General features: G+C 39.1%; 1 protein-coding gene across 2 annotated transcripts; it reads right to left on the reverse strand.

Annotated features, from left to right (window-relative positions):
- Positions 1-902: 902 nt before the first annotated feature.
- On the reverse strand, positions 903-5,469 carry LOC131529858 (uncharacterized). 2 transcript variants are annotated; one of them, XM_058759804.1, is made up of 7 exons: positions 5,234-5,469; positions 3,560-3,964; positions 3,085-3,150; positions 2,218-2,340; positions 2,087-2,130; positions 1,821-1,883; positions 903-1,050 (listed from the first exon to the last, which is right to left on the reverse strand). In XM_058759804.1, exons 1-6 carry the CDS (start codon positions 5,280-5,282, stop codon positions 1,854-1,856), a joined length of 717 nt encoding a protein of 238 aa, XP_058615787.1. In that variant the 5' UTR covers positions 5,283-5,469; the 3' UTR covers positions 903-1,050; positions 1,821-1,853. The 2 variants fall into 2 exon arrangements, with proteins under 2 accessions (XP_058615787.1, XP_058615786.1); XM_058759803.1 differs by having other exon boundaries at positions 903-1,883; positions 5,234-5,468.
- Between the last annotated feature and the right edge of the window lie 15,726 nt (positions 5,470-21,195).

A 21,195-nucleotide genomic window follows, 5' to 3' on the forward strand; every position in this document is an offset into this window, starting at 1 on the left:
CACCCCATGCTTCACAGTAGGTATGGTGTTCTTTGGATGCAACTCAGCATTCTTTCTCCTCCAAACACGACAAGTTGAGTTTTTACCAAAAGTTCTATTTTGGTTTCATCTGACCATATGACATTCTCCCAGTCCTCTTCTGGATCATCCAAATGCTCTCTAGCAAACTTCAGACGGGCGGACATGTACTGGCTTAAACAGGGGCCACGCCTGGCACTGCAGGATTTGAGTCCCTGGCGGCGCAGTGTGTTACTGATGGTAGCCTTTGTTACTTTGGTCCTAGCTCTCTGCAGGTCATTCACTAGGTCCCCCCGTGTGGTTCTGGGATTTTTGCGCTCAGTTCTTGTGATCATTTTGACCCCACGGGGTGAGATCTTGCGTGGAGCCCCAGATCGAGGGAGATTATCAGTGGTCTTGTATGTTTTCCATTTTCTAATAATTGCTCCCACAGTTGATTTCTTCACACCAAGCTGCTTACCTATTGCAGATTCAGTCTTCCCAGCCTGGTGCAGGTCTACAATTTTGTTTCTGGTGTCCTTTGACAGCACTTTGGTCTTGGCCATGATGGAGTTTGGAGTTGGACTGTTTGAGGTTGTGGACAGGTGTCTTTTATACTGATAACGAGTTCAAACAGATGCCATTAATACAGGTAACGAGTGGAGGACAGAGGAGCCTCTTAAAGAAGAAGTTACAGGTCTGTGAGAGCCAGAAATCTTGCTTGTTTGTAGGTGACCAAATACTTATTTTACAGAGGAATTTACCAATGAATTCTTGAAAAATCCTACAATGTGATTTTCTGGATTTTTTTTTCTCATTTTGTCTCTCATAGTTGAGGTATACCTATGATGAAAATTACAGGCCTCTCTCATCTTTTTAAGTGGGAGAACTTGCACAATTGGTGGCTGACTAAATACTTTTTTGCCCCACTGTATAAACCACAGTGCCGTGCTGCTCATATTTATCATGCATAAAAATGCCCCTCCCTGCGCCTGTGGATGAGAGTCCGAAACAAGGACTGGTGGGACGTTGTCCTGCTCCACTTCACAGTTGCTGAGTGAAAGGAGAGTTTTATAATGTCAGGACACGCACTTATACAACATTTTATTCAAAAGAATAGGCTTGTTTGAGATGAGCAAAATCTGCGCAGAACCGATCACCGGTGATCACCGCGAGATGCATGCCGGTTAGAAAAGTGTCCCGAGTTACATCCGCCTTGCTCGGATGTCATGCTGACGTGTGCCAAAAAACTCTCGCGACGGCGAGGCGGCTGTCGGATTGAGCAGATTTCATGCGATTATGTATTTAAATTGTGCATTAATGTTCCCAAACACTATGACAGTGCGATCTCAGTGTGAGATATGTGATTGTTATCATATTTTCTATAAAAATCTAAAATACATGTTTGAATTAAAATAAAAATGGATGATAAATACACCTTTCGTATGGAATTAAATAGCAAGCACTTTTAGTGTCTTGTTCATCATGTTTATATTCATATAAAAGCAACAGAACTGAAATAATATCATGTTTATCAGCAGCACAGCACATGAGTGAGAATAACGCGATATCTGCCTTTGATCTCGTATGTATCTGTTCCACTTCGAGAGGCAGAACTGTCCGTCTTGACTGTGTTTATTTCACTCCTCCTCTCAGAGGCGAGGCGCATCTCAAACAAGCCTAATGACCCGCTCGTTCCGCACATCATACGTCATTATACTATTTCTGCGTCACTGCACATGCGCAGACCTTTCAGTTTCGCTTTTCAATCCGATCGAGTGTTTACATGCACGCTCAATCGGATTAGATAAGGAATAAACCACCTTTTTTTTTTTGCCCAAGCTGTTGCGATCCTCTCAGATCATGAGACTTCTTTCATTCTGTGTCTGTAAGAAAGATTGACAGAAAGTAAAGAGAGATAAATGAACAATGCCATCTACAGCCACAGAAACTCTGAAAATCAGCAGATCTGTCATCAATCAGAGAATTAAACGGTTTTAAATTATTTTCTTATTGGGATGATTTTGTCAGTGCAGGTGAAATCAAGCACAAATCTATAAAGACACACTACAGTAGTGCAGTATCTTACCTCATCCATAGACACTTGTCTTTCATTTGTTTCTATTTCGTTGACTGTTTTGAAAAATCATCACACAATTAAACACTAATTTTGCAAAATGAAAAGGTTCTCTCACTACAGTATTTATAGGTGATACTTGCCATTTCTGATGATTTCTGTCGTCTTCCTACGACGACCAACAACAACAGCTGCAGCCACCAGCAGAACAACAACAACAACACCAACAACAATTCCTGCTACAGCAGCTGGAGACAGACCTGAACCTGGAACAGATAAAGACACACAGTCATTAGTGTGAGTAAATCTGACAGTGTGTTTATGTCATATTCATTGGATATATTCTCTGGACACCTTTACAGGTCCAATGTATAGATGTCAAAGACTTATTTATCTATTAACATACAGAGATTATTTCATATTACAGATGGTTTAAAAACAAACAGAGCTCTCAGATCTCAAGGATCAAAGCAGTTCATAACACTGAGGTTCATTTAAAACATGATGAGATGAAACCAGCTTCCAGAAGATGTCAGATGTGCTTCTAAGTAGCTACACATAGGTCCAGATTGAAAATGCATCTTTTTTTTACCTGTGCGTTCCCTGATTGAGCACGGTTTCTGTACTGCAATGTTTATATTAAGCTTCTTGTCCTTTTAGGTCCCTCATATTCATTTTAATGTAAAAGATTCTTCAATTCATCTTTTTTTTTTTTTAAATGTTTCCTTTTAGTTTTTTTTTTTTTGAAGCATTAACCTATTTTTGATTACAGTTAAGAGCACTTTGAATTACCTTGTGTAAGAAATGTGCTATATAAATAAACTTGCCTTGCGTAATTAAATGTATAATATAAAATGTATAAATAATAATAACAGTAATATCATTGCTGACGCACCTGAACATGATTGACAGAAGTACAAGGAAAACAATCTATATTTATAATTACATTGTAATATACTTTCTGTAATTTGTTGTTATTTGACAAAAAAAGAAAGGAGGATGACACATACTTGTCTCTTTGTACTGTGGTTCTGGTTCTGTTTGGCCTTCATCCTTGTTTTTGCCAGAATCAGAAGCTGGAAAACACAAGAAAATAAAATGAAACACAAAGAACACCAGAATCGATATAAAAGAAATAAGTCATTGTGTCATTATGTAAAAACAGGGAACAAACTTCCTGCAGTGTATCAGCTGATAAAGATAAAGAAACACACCTCTAGTCAGAGTGATCTTTTATAATTATGACCAGATTTGAAAAACATTCTTTTTATTCAATGATGCAATTAAACTAACAGCATGGAAATGAAAACTGCTTTCTTTTCACATTACTTTCTTCTGCGAGAAACCAGTTTGTGCAGTAAAATGTGTTATGCAGATGAACAATAACATACAAGAAAAGACAATAAACAGGTCTGAAGATCACTGTTCAAACAAACTAAAATGAAACATCAATTATTTCAGAGTAAATGACATTAAATGACTCACCACTGACAGTCAGACTGAATCTTTTTATGATGTCTTCAGAGTCACTGTTTTTTTCGTAGATTTTTGTGCCGTCACACTTCCTGGGTCTGTTGAAGCTTTGGCTGGTTCCTGAACTGTTGCTTCTGATGAGCTCTGCTTCATAACGTCCAGCGTGTTCAGCTCTGATGTCTGTGATGATCAGAGATCCAGTCTCATAGTCCACCTTCAGTCTGTCTCTGAATCTCCCGCTTTCACCATCATACACACAGCTCGTATTGCGACCTCTATTGATCAGAACTATGCGAGTGTCATTACAATACCACAGCATTATGTCATGATGTCGTTTGGTAACATTAGTGTATAGAGTGACAGGACCTCCCTCCATCACTGATACTGACTTCACTGCTTCTGTATCACCAAACACACCTGCAAACACAAATTAGAAGTTACTAGTGTGTGTGTGTGCACGAGCATCTATACCTAGCAACTATATTGTGGGGACCAAATGTATAAACATTTTATATAATAATCAGCATAACATATAATAATACAAAACAACAGAAGACAAAAGAAAGGCCCCACAAATATACTGTGTATGCTTGTGCGCACCTACTTAACAATATTTTGAGAATACATTTGTACCCAGAAGTGAGCTAAATCTGATAAATCCTAAAACCTTCTTTTGGGGACAACCTCATTTGTAAAAATGGTGTAAAGTAAATAAAGAAAATATATATAAAGGTTGGACTAATAAATATCACCCAGCTGATCTATCACAGTGCATTAAGACAACTGTTATATATTACAAGTTTTCTGAATGTTTAAATATATTCTTTAAATGTTAAATATGCTCTGTTATGGTTGAATATGCAAATGAATACATCATTGTTCTAATTAATATTCTATCACTATTTCATTACTTTTTAATGTGCATTAGTTTACAGAACAGAAATCTGAACGTTGCATAAACTCAGCGATTTTTTCGGACATATATATTTCTTTTTCATTCTAATCTGTAAAGTTTGGTGTATGTAAGTGCTTTTTAAGTGGAGATCTCTGGCTCAATGCATGAGAAGAAAAAAAAGTCATTTTGAGAAAACTAAAACATATATGTATTGTAATTAAAATATAGATGCAAATAGATGTGTAATAACAAGACAAGGTATAGAAGCAGCCTCAAGTCTCAAAATTGACCAGTGCCTGAAAACAAACAAACAAATAAATAATAATAACAATAATAATCAATGGTTTTGTCTCTAGTGCTCGTTATGTTTTTGCTGTATTTATGTGTAGTTACTTATATAGCTTATTTTGATAAAGCCTACATTATAGTGCACTATTTTAATTATATTCATGATGCATTTTATCGGGCAAATTAGACAAATTCACAATTAATTATACCATAAATCTACGTAGCTTTAACAGCTTTAATAAAAGTTTTAAAAGAAACTTTCGTCCGCCATTTCTACAGTCCAAAACAAGAACTAAACAATTACCATATATACCAATATAAAGAGGATTTATATAGGCTAACGAGCAACATCATTTTATTTATACATTATACTAATGATTAAAACAAATTAAATCAAACAGAATAAAATACAAGATTTTGAAATGTTGATGAGTTGAAAATGCGTTATTTTCATCGCGAAAAAAGTAAAGGGTTGAAAATACAGACACAGATTAATGTCTTACCATCAGCGAGAAAAGCTAACAGAACGAGCACCACATTGCTTCTCATCATTTTAACAGCTGAAGCCTAGAAGATAGCAACTTTCGAGTCGTCTTCTTCTTCTTTTTAATGTTTAACGGCGGTGCATTACCGCCACCATCTGCTCCGGAGTGTGGCTCAGATAACAGGTTTACAGACACCCAATTCCCACCTTCCCTCCTTCTCCCCCGAACATCAATTACACACAATAATTAACCTTCCTCGTTACTCATATAACTCTTCATATTCTATTAACAACCCCAATATTTGGCCGAGATACAACTATTTGAAAATCTGGAATCTGAGGGTGCAAAAAAAAAAAAAAAATCAAAATCAAAATCAAAATATTGAGAAAATCTCCTTTAAAGTTGTCCAAATGAATTCTTAGCAATGCAAGTACTTGAAGTAGCCTGCGCTAGACCACCAAAACTGCTAACGTTATGCTATAACTGCCGTCTAATAGAAACCATAAAAAAAAAAAATTAAAACATTTGTGACATTTAAAACACCAAGCAACACAAGACTGAACATTAAATAACTTACCTTTTTGCAGCTGAAAGTATTCCTCTTGAGGACTGTGCCCGCCGAACGCTCCTCAGGATTGTTTTTCTCAGATTTGGTTCATTCTAGCGGCGGACCATGTGAAGGAGTAAATATAAACATGTTTTGTAGAGTCGGCACGGTTCTGGCCCATTATTTTCTCATCGATGCCGAGATTGAGCCGACACGGCAGTGCCGCATTTCAGCCCCAATGAGCTTGCTATCTGGGTTTTGTTTCGTATATAATATCCCACATCAAATGAATGTGTTTCCACCTAATGCGCCTGACCTGTACTGTACACATATAACCTCATGCATTTAATATTCTATCATGCATAGCTTAGATAATTTACAGACAATTCTATTTTTTTTTAAATTAATTTATTTGTTTTATTTACTACCTCACTACATGTGCTATGGCTACTACAGATGTAAACACCCTAAAAAATGAAACTATCCTACAGCATTTGACCACAAGAGGTTCTGTACATATTTCCACATATGCTTGAAATGTGGTATTTGCTTACTGTGACTTACATGAATATGCTCACCACTTCAACATATAGAAAATTGTGCAGTAAAATGCATTGGAAAAGCGTCCCACATATTATGCCCTTATGACTGACTGGTAATAATCCATAAATAGTATATAGCCTACAAGCTGCATGCATATTGTAATGCTAGAGCTCCATCTAGTGTTTTAACCAAGACTATCCCTGCTAAAAAAACAAAACAAAAAACAATAGGAGCCCAATAGAAACCATCACAGAAATTCCAATGGTTTCCATTAAAATACCATTATAAACCATTAGCTGTTTCCAGTAAAACCATTACAAAATTCCTTTTTGTGGTGTGTTTTAGGCATTTTTCAAATAGGATTTAACATCCCACCAATAGAATCCATCACATACCAGTAGACACCATTATAGTTTCCATTAAAACCAATACAATTCCCATTATAACCATTAAAACATTACATTTTCTATTGTGTTTTGGGCAGGGTGCTATTGTTTTTTTCAACAGGAAACCTTTCCAAGATTAGGGTCATCAACCAATAACACGAAGTAGACAGCGTTTAAAAATACATTAAATAACACTGTTAATATTAATAAAGAATGTCTTGAACAGCTTGAAAACATTTAGTGATATATGCTCATATTTTGAATCCTAAAAGGTTAAAGGTGAACGTTTTAAGTAGAGTTTTTAAATCACATATCTGAATGTACAAACAGTTTGGAGTCTGTACAAACTCAGTCCTTTCATGACAAACTCACAAATTCCAGTCACTATGAGAAAATCCGACATATTTTTATTGCCATTCATCACATTAACATAGGTTATTAAAGATCATGTAAGTTAATTTCATTGTTTTTCAAATTAAATTGAAATACCAAAATAAAACCAGTTTTAAATACACAGACCTTGACCAGCATAAATTCAACAAGTATGAAAGCAAAGGCATACCTTACTTGTAAAGACAAGACACTACACGATAATATAAAATGTGACAGTAACCGATAAAATGAGCTACAAATGAACTAAGCAGAAAGTAATATAATATGAATGAGATAAACAGAAGTCACACAGACAGGTTTCTATTATGAATCTTTAGATCATTATGTCCAAAGAAGCCTAAAATGTTAAAGGTCAAGCTTTTAAATCATTCAGCAAAAGCTCACCGTTATTTCAGATAATAAACTCACACATTTAACAGCAAACAAATTCACAGTTTACAGCGGTTATGAGTAAAAACACTGATTCCAACTCACAACATACAAAGATTTTCCTAAAAACCTGCTTGACTTTAAGCCACCATGTTTTATTCGAACCTCATCTTAATTTCTACTTAATAAACTCTAAAAATGATTAAGTCGTCCATTAACTAAAACACATACCTCTCCTCAGAGTGCCTCCCACTGACTGAAGTGTACATACCACTGATCAGAGAGGGGGTATACCAATTAGCAAAACTCGATGACATAACATCTTTCTGTTCGAACAAATGCAGTATGGAACAATTGCGCAATTGCAGTTTTTTTTTTTTTTTTTTTTTTTTTTTTTTTTTAACAAACACAGATGATTGAATGCCACGTGGAACACTCACAATTCCCATCTTGTATGAATTATACAAACAGTCTTCAACCCCCCTTAATAACATGTGGGGTACTCCAATCTGAACTTCTTTGATTTGTTCTTTTCATTTGTTATTACTTATAAATTAAATTAATTTTGATGAAACGCAACACATTCACACCATTACATAGAGATAAGACAAAATGACTCGGATTGCATTCAGTTTTCTTTTATGTTGCTAGACCCATGTTCTATTTAATAATACATATACAGTGAGGAAAATAAGTATTTGAACACCCTGCTATTTTGCAAGTTCTCCCACTTAGAAATCATGGAGGGGTCTGAAATTGTCATCGTAGGTGCATGTCCACTGTGAGAGACATAATCTAAAAAAAAAAATCCAGAAATCATAATGTATGATTTTTAAACTATTTATTTGTATGATACAGCTGCAAATAAGTATTTGAACACCTGAGAAAATCAATGTTAATATTTAGTACAGTAGCCTTTGTTTGCAATTACAGAGGTCAAACGTTTCCTGTAGTTTTTCACCAGGTTTGCACACACTGCAGGAGGGATTTTGGCCCACTCCTCCACACCGATCTTCTCTAGATCAGTCAGGTTTCTGGCCTGTCGCTGAGAAACACGGAGTTTGAGCTCCCTCCAAAGATTCTCTATTGGGTTTAGGTCTGGAGACTGGCTAGGCTAGGCCTAGACCCAGCCTCGACCCATCTTCGATGCTCTAACTGAGGGAAGGAGGTTGTTCGACAAAATCTCGCAATACATGGCCCCGGTCATCCTCTCCTTAATACAGTGCAGTCGCCCTGTCCCATGTGCAGAAAAACACCCCCAAAGCATGATGCTACCACCCCCATGCTTCACAGTACACAGTAAAACCTCCAGTGTTAAATCAACACTCCCAGTGTATATATAATCCACACTCATCTGATTTCATCTGAGGCTGTGGCTGAAGTCAGTTGTAGTTCTTGTTTTTCTGCTCATCTCGTCTCTTTTTTTCTGTTCTTCTTTCTCTTTCTTTCAATGGTTCAGTTTGTTAACAGCAGGTGTTCTTCACTAATGCTCAATCATCACTCAATTACTAAACTAATTATCTCATTAACTTTAACACTGCTTCAGTGTTACTTTTTTAACACTCTGAGTGTGGATTATATATACACTGGGAGTGTTGATTTAACACTGGAGGTTTTACTGTGTAGGGATGGTGTTCTTGGGATGGTACTCATCATTCTTCTTCCTCCAAACACGTTTAGTGGAATTATGACCAAAAAGTTCTATTTTGGTCTCATCTGACCACATGACTTTCTCCCATGACTCCTCTGGATCATCCAAATGGTCATTGGCAAACTTAAGTCGGGCCTGGACATGTGCTGGTTTAAGCAGGGGAACCTTCCGTGCCATGCATGATTTCAAACCATGACGTCTTAGTGTATTACCAACAGTAACCTTGGAAACGGTGGTCCCAGCTCTTTTCAGGTCATTGACCAGCTCCTCCCGTGTAGTTCTGGGCTGATTTCTCACCTTTCTTAGGATCATTGAGACCCCACGAGGTGAGATCTTGCATGGAGCCCCAGTCCGAGGGAGATTGACAGTCATGTTTAGCTTCTTCCATTTTCTAATGATTGCTCCAACAGTGGACCTTTTTCACCAAGCTGCTTGGCAATTTCCCGTAGCCCTTTCCAGCCTTGTGGAGGTGTACAATTTTGTCTCTAGTGTCTTTGGACAGCTCTTTGGTCTTGGCCATGTTAGTAGTTGGATTCTTACTGATTGTATGGGGTGGACAGGTGTCTTTATGCAGCTAACGACCTCAAACAGGTGCATCTAATTTAGGATAATAAATGGAGTGGAGGTGGACATTTTAAAGGCAGACTAACAGGTCTTTGAGGGTCAGAATTCTAGCTGATAGACAGGTGTTCAAATACTTATTTGCAGCTGTATCATACAAATAAATAGTTAAAAATCATACATTGTGATTTCTGGATTTTTTTTAGATTATGTCTCTCACAATGGACATGCACCTACGATGACAATTTCAGACCCCTCCATGATTTCTAAGTGGGAGAACTTGCAAAATAGCAGGGTGTTCAAATACTTATTTTCCTCACTGTAAATGTGTGCGGACATTGTACAGTACAGTAATATTCTCTTGTCAGATAAACTAATAAAACCACAAAGTGCTTGAATATTGATCAATATGGACATCAAAACAACATTATTTTAATTAACCCTGTGGTTGTGTTTGGATTCCTGTCACAGTTGTGGTGACTCCAAACAACTGCTTATAAATCTGTCATTATGCTATATTATCACCAAATATTGGATTCAATCTTTTTGTCAACTTGTTTTCTTTCATTGCTTTCATCCTGGTTTTGTGTTTCTATTTGCATTTGATTAATCGTAGGCTTCATTTATAGGTACCTCGTTTTTGAGTGAAAAAAATAATTTATGAATAATTTTCACAATATTAAACAAAAAATTATAAAAATTTGCACTGTTTCTCACACTAGTGTGCTTTAATGTTTAATCGGGAAGTTTGCTTTTAAATGCTTTTATTTTGTACAAAATTGCAAAAAGTCACACTTGTGGTGTTCCCGGTCAAAAATGACCGGACTCCAAACAGCTGCTTATAAATCTGTCATTATGCTATATTATGACCAAATATTGGATTAATTCTTTTTGTCAACTTGTTTTCTTTCATTTAGGACTGGTTTTGTGTTTCTATTTGCATCTGATTAATCGTAAACCTCGTTTATCTGAATGTAGGCACCTCATTTTTTTGAGTGTAAAAAGCATTTTTTATGAATAATTTTCACAATATGAGATAAAAAATTAGTCAGTCTGCAATGCAACCGTTGCCCGCTGACAGCAACGTTGCTCAAAAAGTTGCCCCATGTATCATCAGCCTTAGCGTGGCCAGAGGAACACCAGTAATCCTCTCAGCAGTCCAAACCATTCTTTGTAGTCCTCTGATGTCTGACTTGATGGTCGACGGCCAAACAGAGTTGTATCAACAGCTCCTGTGGCAGGTTGAACTTCCTCAACTGGTGAAGGAAATATAACCTCTGCTGGGCTGTTTTCACAATGATGTGTCCTACTTCAGGTTCTGCGAAATGGCAGGGCCCAGGAACCTGAATAGCCACTTTTTCACTGTCAGGCCAGTGCGATCAGGACTGACAATAATGAGTCAAACGAGGCCAATAGCCTCGAGCCTTGAGCTGCAGGGCCAAAATCAAGCAGTGTTTCCACTGTCAAGACAGTAGCCTTGTTTGATTTTATTTACATCTCATTTTATAATATTGCTTTCTATAAAAATCAGATCACACAAGGCCCAGGTGCATTTTTGTCGTGAATGCAATTCAGTGAATGCATGCGACACTCAAGCAGATCAGTTTGTGAGTCAGACTGAAACCTGCCACGGTCTGCTTTCTTAAGATCTGGAAAGAAACGTGGTTTGATCTGATGGTCACAAACATCTTTTACAGGAGAGCGCGCCTGTTACTGGACGCTTAAGTTTGATGTGCGCTTCTGAGAGTGCAAGGTGTGCATTTTGTCTTTCTGTGAGTTTGTATGTGATTGAAGGTTGTTTTTTTTTTCTTTTTCCCCATTCCATAAAGCTCACAATCTGACTTCTGCTCTACACCAAACAACTTTACTATGCCTCAATTTTTGTTAGAGGGTTTGGTGTTGTTTACATAACTAAACCCTGACCCCCTGGGCCCAGCAAAAAAAGTGATCAAAGTGAAGACAAACTGTGGCCCACGGTCGGAGACGACATCCTCCGGGATGCCGAAGGTGCGGAAGAGATTATGGAAGAGGGCCTCTGCAGTTTCGAGGGCAGTGAGTAGACCTCGGAGGGGAATTAACTTGCAGGCTTTGGAGAACCTGTCAACTGCCACGAGAATGCAGGTATATCCATCTGACTTGGGGAGATCTGAGACAAAGTCGACTCCGACGTGGGACCAGGGGCGGCGTGGAATGGGTAATGGTACTAGCTTTCCGGTGGGTAAGTGACGGGGAGTTTTGGAGATGGCGCAGACTGAGCAACCTCGAACGTACTGGGAGACATCCCGGGCCATCAGGGGCCACCAGTACCGAGCTTGTAGGAGCGAGAGAGTACGCTGGCTGCCTGGGTGTCCAGAGCCCGGGGAAGCGTGAAGGGAGCCCAGAAGGGTAGTTCTCAAGGAAGTGGGCACATAGGTCTTACCCTCTGGGCCTCCCAGCGGAGCGGGTTCAGTAATGGAAGCGAGGCGAATCTGTTCGTCCAGGGCCCATCGAATGGGGTTCACAAGGACGGCTGGAGGGAGTATGGGTTCAGGTGTTGAAGGTTCGTCGGGGCCATAGAGGCGTGAGAGGGAATCCGCCTTGACATTCTTATCTCCAGGTCGATACGTGATCGTAAACGGGAACTGGGTGAAGAAGAGGGCCCAGCGAGCCTGCTGGGGGTTCAACCCCTTAGCACTTCGGAGATACTCCAGGTTTTTGTGGTCGGTGATGACCTTAAAGGGGTGTTGAGCTCCCTCCAGCCAGTGTCTCCATTCCTCCAGTGCCAGTTTAATGGCGAGCAGCTCCCGATTACCGATATCATAGTTTCGCTCCGCTGGGGAAAGCTTCCTGGAGAAGTAAGCGCAAGGGTCCCACGCCGGTGGTAGAGGCATCCACCTCAACAATGAAAGGGAGTTGGGGATCCGGATGTGAGAGGATGGGAGCAGTGCAGAATGCTTCCTGGAGTTTCTTGTAGGCGGCTCGAGCTTCGGAGTTCCAGGACAGAGACTTGGGTTTCTGCCGGAGCATGGAAGTGAGGGGGGCTGAGAGGAAACTGAAGTTCAGAATGAACCTCCGGTAGAAATTCGCGAAGCCGAGAAATCGTTGAAGTTCTTTAACCGATTGAGGCTGGGGCCAATCCCGGATGGCTTGGACCTTCCCCTGGTCCATCTGGATCCCATCCGCACTGAGGATGTAGCCGAGGAACTGAATCGTGGGGTGGTGGAACTCGCACTTCTCGAGATTCAGGTAGAGGTGGTGTTTCCTGAGTTGGTGTAGGACCTGCGTCACGTGCTGGCGATGTTCGGCCAGGTTCCGGGAGTAGATCAAGATATCGTCTATGTACACGATGACAAATCGGTGGAGGAACTCCCGGAACACCTCGTTCATAAACCCCTGGAAGACGGATGGCGAGTTGGAAAGGCCATACGGCATGACCCGATATTCGTAGTGGCCTGAGGGGGTAATGAACACCGTCTTCCACTCGTCGCCCTCCCGGATACGAACGAGGTTATAGGCGCTCCGCAGGTCCAGCTTCGAGAAGATGCGGGCCCCACGGAGTTCCTCTAGGGCGGCCGGGACCAGGGGAAGAGGATAGGGGAGCTTGACAGTGTGATCATTGAGGGTCCGGTAGTCAATGCAGGGCCGCAAGCCTCCGTCCTTCTTGCCCACAAAGAAGAAGCTCGAGGCCGCAGGAGAGGTGGAAGGTTGAATGAACTGTTGTTGGAGAGCCTCCTTAATGTAATCCTCCATCGCCTTGCGCTCCGGGATGGACAGGGGATATACTCGACCCTTGGGGAGTATAGCTCCAGGCAGCAGGTCAATGGCACAATCCCATGGCCGATGTGGTGGTAACTTCGTGGCTGCCTGTTTGCTGAATACATCCTGGAACGCCATGCAGTCAGATGGGATAGTTGGAGCCACACAAGGTTCCGGGCTCTCCACTAAGGTGGAATGAACTTGGAGCTTTGGGTTAGTTACCCGGGGCACAGGGACGTTGGAGAGGCAGTCTCGGAGGCAGGTCTTACTCCATCGGAGGATCTCGCTAGTTTCCCATCTGACTTCTGGGGAATGGTGAGATAGCCAGGGGCGTGCCAGGATGACATCGACGGTGGATCCCTCCAGTACCAGAAATGAAATCCTCTCTTGGTGAAGACAGCCTATTTGCAACGTGATCGGGGAGACCGGAACTTGATGTGCCTACGCCCGAGCGGTTTTCCCTGTATGGTTTCGATCTTCAACTCGGCCTGTCTCTGGCGGGGTAAATCCAGATGTTTCAGGAGGGCTTGTGAGATGAAATTGCCCTAGGATCCTGAATCCACGAGGGCGCGTACTGAAAAGACATGACGAGGGGTGAGTAGTTGTACTGTTATCAGAGGAAGAGTAGAGATAGCAGGCTCTAACTGGAGGGTACTCACCGCTGGGCGTGGGGGACGAGAGGGGCACCCCCGAATGAAGTGCCCCGGGACCCCACAGTAGAGGCACCGCCCCGTGGCGAGACGTCGAGCACGCTCAGTCCGTGAGAGGCGGTTGGTATCCATTTGCATAGGTTCTGGTACCGGAGGACAGGCAGCTGGTGAGGACGGAGAATGAGCGGTTAGGTCCGGCTGACACGCCGTGAGGCGTTGGGAGATCTTAACAGCCTTTTGCATAAAGCTCTCCAACCCGACGGTGTCGAACATATATCACCATCTGGGCTCTGATTTGTGGGTCCAAGCCCTGACGATAAGCGGTGAGCAGCGCCGCCTCGTTCCATCCACACGAGGCCGCCAGTGTACGGAACTGCAGAGTATAGTCACTGGTGGAAGAGTCTACCTGACGGAGACGGATGAGTTGGTCGGCAATGGAGAGCGAGCCGGTGGATAGGCCGAAGACCTCCTTGAAATGGGAAGAGAAAGCATCGAAAGAGTTAATCGTGGTTTGTGAGTTCCAAATGGCTCGTGCCCAGAGTAATGCCCTTCCGTTAAGCAAGGATATCAGGAAGGCAACTTTGGCTCGATCGCTGGGGAAAACATGGGGTTGCATCTCAATATAAAGGGATACCTGGAGTAAGAAACCGCTACATTCAACCGCCTCACCCGAATAGTTGGCAGGGATGGCCATGGGACTGGCAGAGGCAGATCGAGGGTGTGTGACCGGAGAGAGAGCTGTTCGAAGAACGCTGACCAGTTCTTCGAAAGGATCCGCGGTGGCGGGGTTCGGGAGCTCCATCTCCGGCCGTCGGTTTTGGTCTGGTCTTCTGTCAGCAGATAGACACAGGACACAGAGGTAGGTGCAGTAATGTGAACAGGTTTAATGATAGTAAGCAGAGGGGTTAGGAGATGAGCTGAAGGTCCAGGTAAGCAGGTGTGGAATAGGAATGCCAGTGGGGCCTTATCTGTGAGTGAATATCCTTTTCTGGTTACAGGGGATCTGGGAGGAACTGCGGAGCTTGGAGACGGTGGAGTACTGGAGCGGTGGAGAGCAGGGAGAGGAACACAGGAACAACTGGTAAGTAGAGTAAACAGGTAAGTGGGTCAGGTTTGTCAACACGGTAGGTTTGAGACCAGACAGTGAGTGAACGGAAGGAGTGCAAGGATATAGTGCTGTTGATGAGTGCGGTCAGGTGGCGGTAATTAGTAATCGGGGGATTGGGATCTGGTGAGTGTGGTTAGTGGAGACTGCGGTGATTGAGGTGACTCTCTGACAAAAACCATGATTCATTTTTGTAAGGGCTGTGGTGTCCACATGTTTTTGTTGAAGAAATTATAGAGGCTGTGTCATCTATAGCAAAAAGGAGGTAAACCAATTTTTTTTTTTTTTTTTTTTTTTTAATAATTTTGATTTATCAAACGTTTATTCAAAAAATGGCACATTTATTCACATTGCTGGACTGGAAACTGTAAGTGTTTGTAAAACACATTTATTGTACAGATGGCATATAGAAGAAGCATAGGCTAATCTCCCCTTATGAAAATTAACCATGGTTTTATTGTAGTAAATAGTATTTATTGTAGTGAATTTTTTTTTTTTTTTTAGCATATTGATTGTATAACCACAATTTTACTACAAAGATGGTTAAATATCTGGTTTTGGTAGCAAGCCATTACCATGGTTTTACAACAATAAGTTCTTTTTTTTTTCTCAATTTTTACAATCCAACTGCTGCACTCTATGACATTAGTTGTGTAAAAACAAAACAAAAAACACAATCAATATTGCCAACAGAGAGCTCTAGATGTGCAATCATATTATAATGCATGCACATGCATATATAATTAATGCATATTTATAAACACATTATGATTAGCTGTTAATTCATGTTGATAGTAAGTGATGTAATAGAGTTCACTGTTATTTCTTGTCAACTTTGCATCAATAAAGTTAGCAAATTGAAGCTCACTGTGAAGTGCTATTTTTTAAAGGACTTAGTAATAAAATCTGATTTTCTAACATTAATGATTACAAATGACAAACCAGCCAGAAAGTATGACTCTGTACATCACAGTAACATTATAAGATTACAGTAACGGGTGATTTAATATTTCCATTACAGATAAAAGTGCTTCATCATTAATAAGCGCAGCCCAACAAAAGCTCACTTTAGAGGCTCAGAATAGCAGAAATATGTGTTAGTTCAATGGAAATTATGAAGTAGCTTCTCACTGATGTTTTTTTTTTTTTTTTTTGAATCCTTTCAGACCGCTCTGCTCTGTCTTTCTTCATCTGTAGGAAAAATATGAATTACAAAAGGTAAAGAAAGAGTAATTAACAGTGTTATAGGCCTCCCTGTAATTGCAAAAGTATCCAGTTAATTAAGAGATGTACAGTAAAGTGTAACAGTGTAACACTATTATAATATAAAGAATATATTTTTTTATTCAGAAAAGCACTTGTGGTTGCATCGACCTTCTTCTTTTGTTTTGTTGTTACAACCAGTTACCACAGTATAACCTAGAGGAGAACATCAATCTGACCATTAGGCTACAATAATAGGCACCTTGCCTTTTTACACAACATTTAATTGATGTCTCAATGGCAGTCACCACCAGTCTCCATCAAATAAATGTCATTTGGATCATGGGAGGAGTTATGGGACCACTACATCATTCTCTTGGAAGACAACAAAGATTCACAGAAGATAAAGAAATGAGCAGGACTGATGAACCACAGACACAAAATACTACAAACATGGAATTAATACTAGAGACAAACTGACAATAGATTGATCATTTTCACTTTCACTTTCACTATCATCAGTGGTTTGCTATCGATTGAACTGATTAATGCCGCCATCTGGATGATTGTTAAAGAACAGCAGCTAAACAGCATCAGCACCGTGAGCTCAACTACTAACATGTGTCTCTATTGCATGTATTTCAGTGCATATGTCATATATATTTGTGCATTTACAAACAAGCAGTGATTGCAGCATATAACTTCACAGACCTGATGAATATCAGCTCTTCATAAGGGTGGGGAATTAAATTGTGACATTAAAAGCAAAAGGTTTCGAAGCACGTAGTTTAATCTTTATCAAGCAAACACATAATATTAGCAAAATGCACAAGAGTTGCAGAAGGCCTTCTTTTTTCCCCATCCAAAGAATATTTTCATGTTTTAAATTTTTTTATTACACCTTATGCCTAGAAGACATAATAAAGAAAAAAAAAAATATCTTGAGCCACCACCACAGATCTTATTTTAAGCTTTGAATGTGTTTTTTACTCCACGTTCTGTTAGTCCTAATCTTTCCATGTCTGTTATCATCTCCTTCCTCTCCATTTTATATTTCCTGCAAATATCAAGCACTTGTTCTGTGGTCTATTTGGCCAATGTCCACACAATCCACAATGGTGGAGCACAATGGTGCTCAAATATTATTGGTGGATGAATCACACGCAACACTATAATGCACTTTAACACTGTCCTGTGAGTTCACAAGCTGTCTGTCACATACGTGTTCACACACTTTAAGTGCTGTAATCTGAAAATGGTTCACATGCTTGTTTTGTTCTGCTTGTGCCGTCTGGTTGGTAAGTTATAATCATATTCATTTTATGACATCAATTGTTGCTTTAGTTTAATTTAATAGATTGTATTACAGAGATTTAATAGTCATTTTTAATCAGCCAGAGAGTTTCCAAAATTCCATAATTCATGACTTTAGCACCTTATAAACAATGAGATTGAAATGATTACTGATTGGTCTGAAGAGGGACTGATGACAGATGCTGTGCGCGCTGCTGTAATTTGTTGTGTATATATCTGTGCCTGTTTTACACGTGTAAGCAGAATATATGTTTAGAAATCAAGGGCCTTAACTGTCATCGTCCCGTATACGGGACACCTAAGTTTACTTCACTATATTAAAAATTAAATCCTAATGTAATCATGACAAACTATATATCACTGGAAAGCTCTAAGACTCCTTAATAGATATGTTACCATTTTTGTTGTTACAAATTATGTAGTAACAGTAGTAGATTCATTTATGACAAGAGTGCACCAAGAGTCTATGACAAATCTACATCATAACAGGAGTTCTGACCTTTGTCACAAAAGTCTTTATTTTCTTGTCTTTTACCTATCACATGTTTTAGCAATCATCATAACTTAAATACCATTTGAAAGCTTAAAATCTCAAAATTCATCCTGTGAAAACCCATTGCGTTACCATAGAAATGGTACTTCAAAATGTTTTAGCGGTCTCCACCCCCTTAGTGGGGGTGTCATATTACAAAATGTATTACGGTCTTTTAGAATCAAAACTTTTTGTTAAAACATTTTGTTATAGATGTAATATTGACAGAGAAATTGATAGATTTGTGACAGAAATGCAATAAAAAAATTTTTTTTTTTTAAATCAATGTAGTTTGGATGGCAACGCCTAAACAAAATTGCATATGAACCTCAATTTTTTTTTTTTATATCAACTTCAAATTTGAAACACCACTCATGTAGACATATGGCTTTAATTTTATAGCAATTTTGGATTTTTAACTTTTTTTAATATATTTATTTTATATAAATTAAAAGAAAAATAGTATAATATATTTTCTTAATAGTAAATTTAAACTTATCTGCTAATTGTCTTCTTTAAGAAGAGACCAACCTTAGGTCTGTATTCAAAAGCGTTCATGAATTATAATAATTTAAGTTTGGATAGTGCGCTTTCTCGTGAATTTTCAAAAATGCGGATGACAGTTAAGGGATTGAACCGGGTTCTGCAGTTTTGTTCTGTGTGGAATATTTAAGTAAATCATCAAATCTGTGACTGTGTTCTTCAGGTGTGTTTGCTGATACAGATGCAGTGGAGTCAGTGTCAGTGCTGGAGGGAGATTCAGTCACTCTAAACTCTGGTTTTACTGAAATGATGGGTGACGATCTGATTGTGTGGAGGTTTGGAGCTGAAAAAATAGCTGAAATCGATTTGCTGGGTGGCAGCATGACTGTACATGATGATGTTGTTTATGGGAGATTCAGAAACAGACTGAAACTGGATGATACTGGATCTCTGTCCATCACAAACATCACAACTGAACATACTGGACTCTATAAACTACAGACCAAGAGTGTGAGCAAGAGCTTCAGTCTCACTGTCTATGGTGAGTTAAAAAAAAATATATATATATATATATATATATTCCGCTGGTTTATTTAGCTTTAAATTAAATGCACTTTTATATTAGAAATATAATATAAATAAATATTTCATTTATTTTGATTATTGATTAATATAATAACTAAATAATTTCCTCTTTTTCTTTGCTACTTGTCCATATGTGTAATAATCTTTTATAATTGCAGAGAGAGGAGCAAAGATTGTTGACTCTGACTGACTGATGCTGCAATAAACACTTTCTGATCTAGTCTTGTTTTATGTTTTCAGTTCATCTTCCAGTTCCTGATATTACCAGAGACTGTTCTTCATCATCTTCATCACAGCAGAATTGTTCATTGTTGTGTACAGTGGTGAATGTGGGTCATGTGACTCTCTCCTGGTACAAAGGAAACAGTTTATTGTCCAGCATCAGTGTGTCTGATCTCAGCATCAGTCTCTCTCTACCTCTGGAGGTGGAATATCAGGATAAAAACACCTACAGCTGTGTGCTCAACAATCCCATCAGCAACCAGACCACACATCTGGACATCAGTCAACTCTGTCACACATGTGCAGGTACAGCAGCGCTGATATTAGTGCTGATATTAACATTTATTGACTGAGCTGATCTCAGTTTGATGTTTTTATTCCTCAGACTCTGTCCACTGTTGTGGTTTTACTGAAACTGTGATTCGATTGGTCCTCTCTGCTCTGGTGGGCGTGGCTACTGCAGCTGTTCTGGTTTATGACATCACATCCACAAGAGGATGAAGGATCTGAGAAACATTGCAAACATTTTCTGGCCCCTATTATGACTTCAAAAGTTTGAAAACTTTAACTTAATGTTAAGGGGAATGTAAGGGTCTAAGCACTGAAGGTGCTGATGGTGAATATGTTTGTTTGCCAAAAGAATCAAACCCTGGTAAAAAAATAAAAATAATAATAATATATACTGTGTGTATTAATATATATATATATATATATATATATATATATATATATATATATATATATACATATATATTATTTATATATGCAGTTTTTAATGCAAATCGACATGCAACGAAACTTCGTCATCACTGTTATTTCACTGAAAATATAATTTGCATTACAGTACAAATATATAGTCGCATCATAGCAACTCTTAGTTAGTTATTGCCCAAAAGTGATGAAAAATAAAGAAATGATTAACTACTGATCAACAGCATGATAATATAAACATTACAACAGAAAATTGTATTTATGACAGTAAAATTATTAAGATACTGACATACGGAAACATGATACAATGTTTGTAAAAATAAAGATGTGATATTAAGAGAAGTTGTTCTTAGAAATTACTTCAGATTATCTTGCTAGAGCTGGAAATGACTACTTACTCCAGCACTTTTTATCTGCAGGGTCACAACATTTATTTAATTTTCACACAATTTTCACGCCACTTGTCCATTTTCTCTTGCAGTGAAAAAACATTGCAGAGCAAAGAGGACAAGACAGTAGGTTACTTTTGATTTGAAACAAAAACTAAGATTTCAAAGAAAATGATATTTTCATATTTTACAGGAATATCACACTTTTAAGTGATATTTATTTATTTATTTTTTGACAAACACCAGCACTGATGGATATTTCGTAGTTAAGTGTAAAGCTGAAGCCAAACTGTGAATGTCGTATGTGTAGAAACGAAAAACACTCTTAAACCACAAGCTATAGACACATCAAAACAAACACACACAAACTGACATTAACCACAGATGTCCATGCTCATGCACTCTGTTTGTCTATCCAACAGATTAAACCACATCTCTGTGCAGATGGAAAAAAAAAAAAAAAAATATGACCACAGCAGGTTTTATTTTTGACTTGCAAACTGAGCAGCTAGAGCCTCAAACTGCCAGAGGCCTCTAAAGCCCGAGACACACTGCACAATTTTCGGCTGTCCCAGATAAAAGATTGGCATCGTGAAACAAT

Source organism: Onychostoma macrolepis, chromosome 22 (assembly GCF_012432095.1).
Source record: "Onychostoma macrolepis isolate SWU-2019 chromosome 22, ASM1243209v1, whole genome shotgun sequence".
Taxonomy (NCBI): Eukaryota; Metazoa; Chordata; class Actinopteri; order Cypriniformes; family Cyprinidae; genus Onychostoma; species Onychostoma macrolepis.

What these genes read in the sequence shown, in the direction of transcription:
- LOC131529858 (XM_058759804.1), bottom strand. Translation starts at nt 5,282, where the DNA reads ATGATGAGAAGCAATGTGGTGCTCGTTCTGTTAGCTTTTCTCGCTGAT. An exon ending in ATTCAGTCTGACTGTCAGTG is followed by an intron (nt 3,151 to 3,559) that starts GTGAGTCATTTA and finishes TGTGTTTTCCAG; the next exon opens with CTTCTGATTCTGGCAAAAAC. An exon ending in GACAGAAATCATCAGAAATG is followed by an intron (nt 2,131 to 2,217) that starts GCAAGTATCACC and finishes TTTTCAAAACAG; the next exon opens with TCAACGAAATAGAAACAAAT.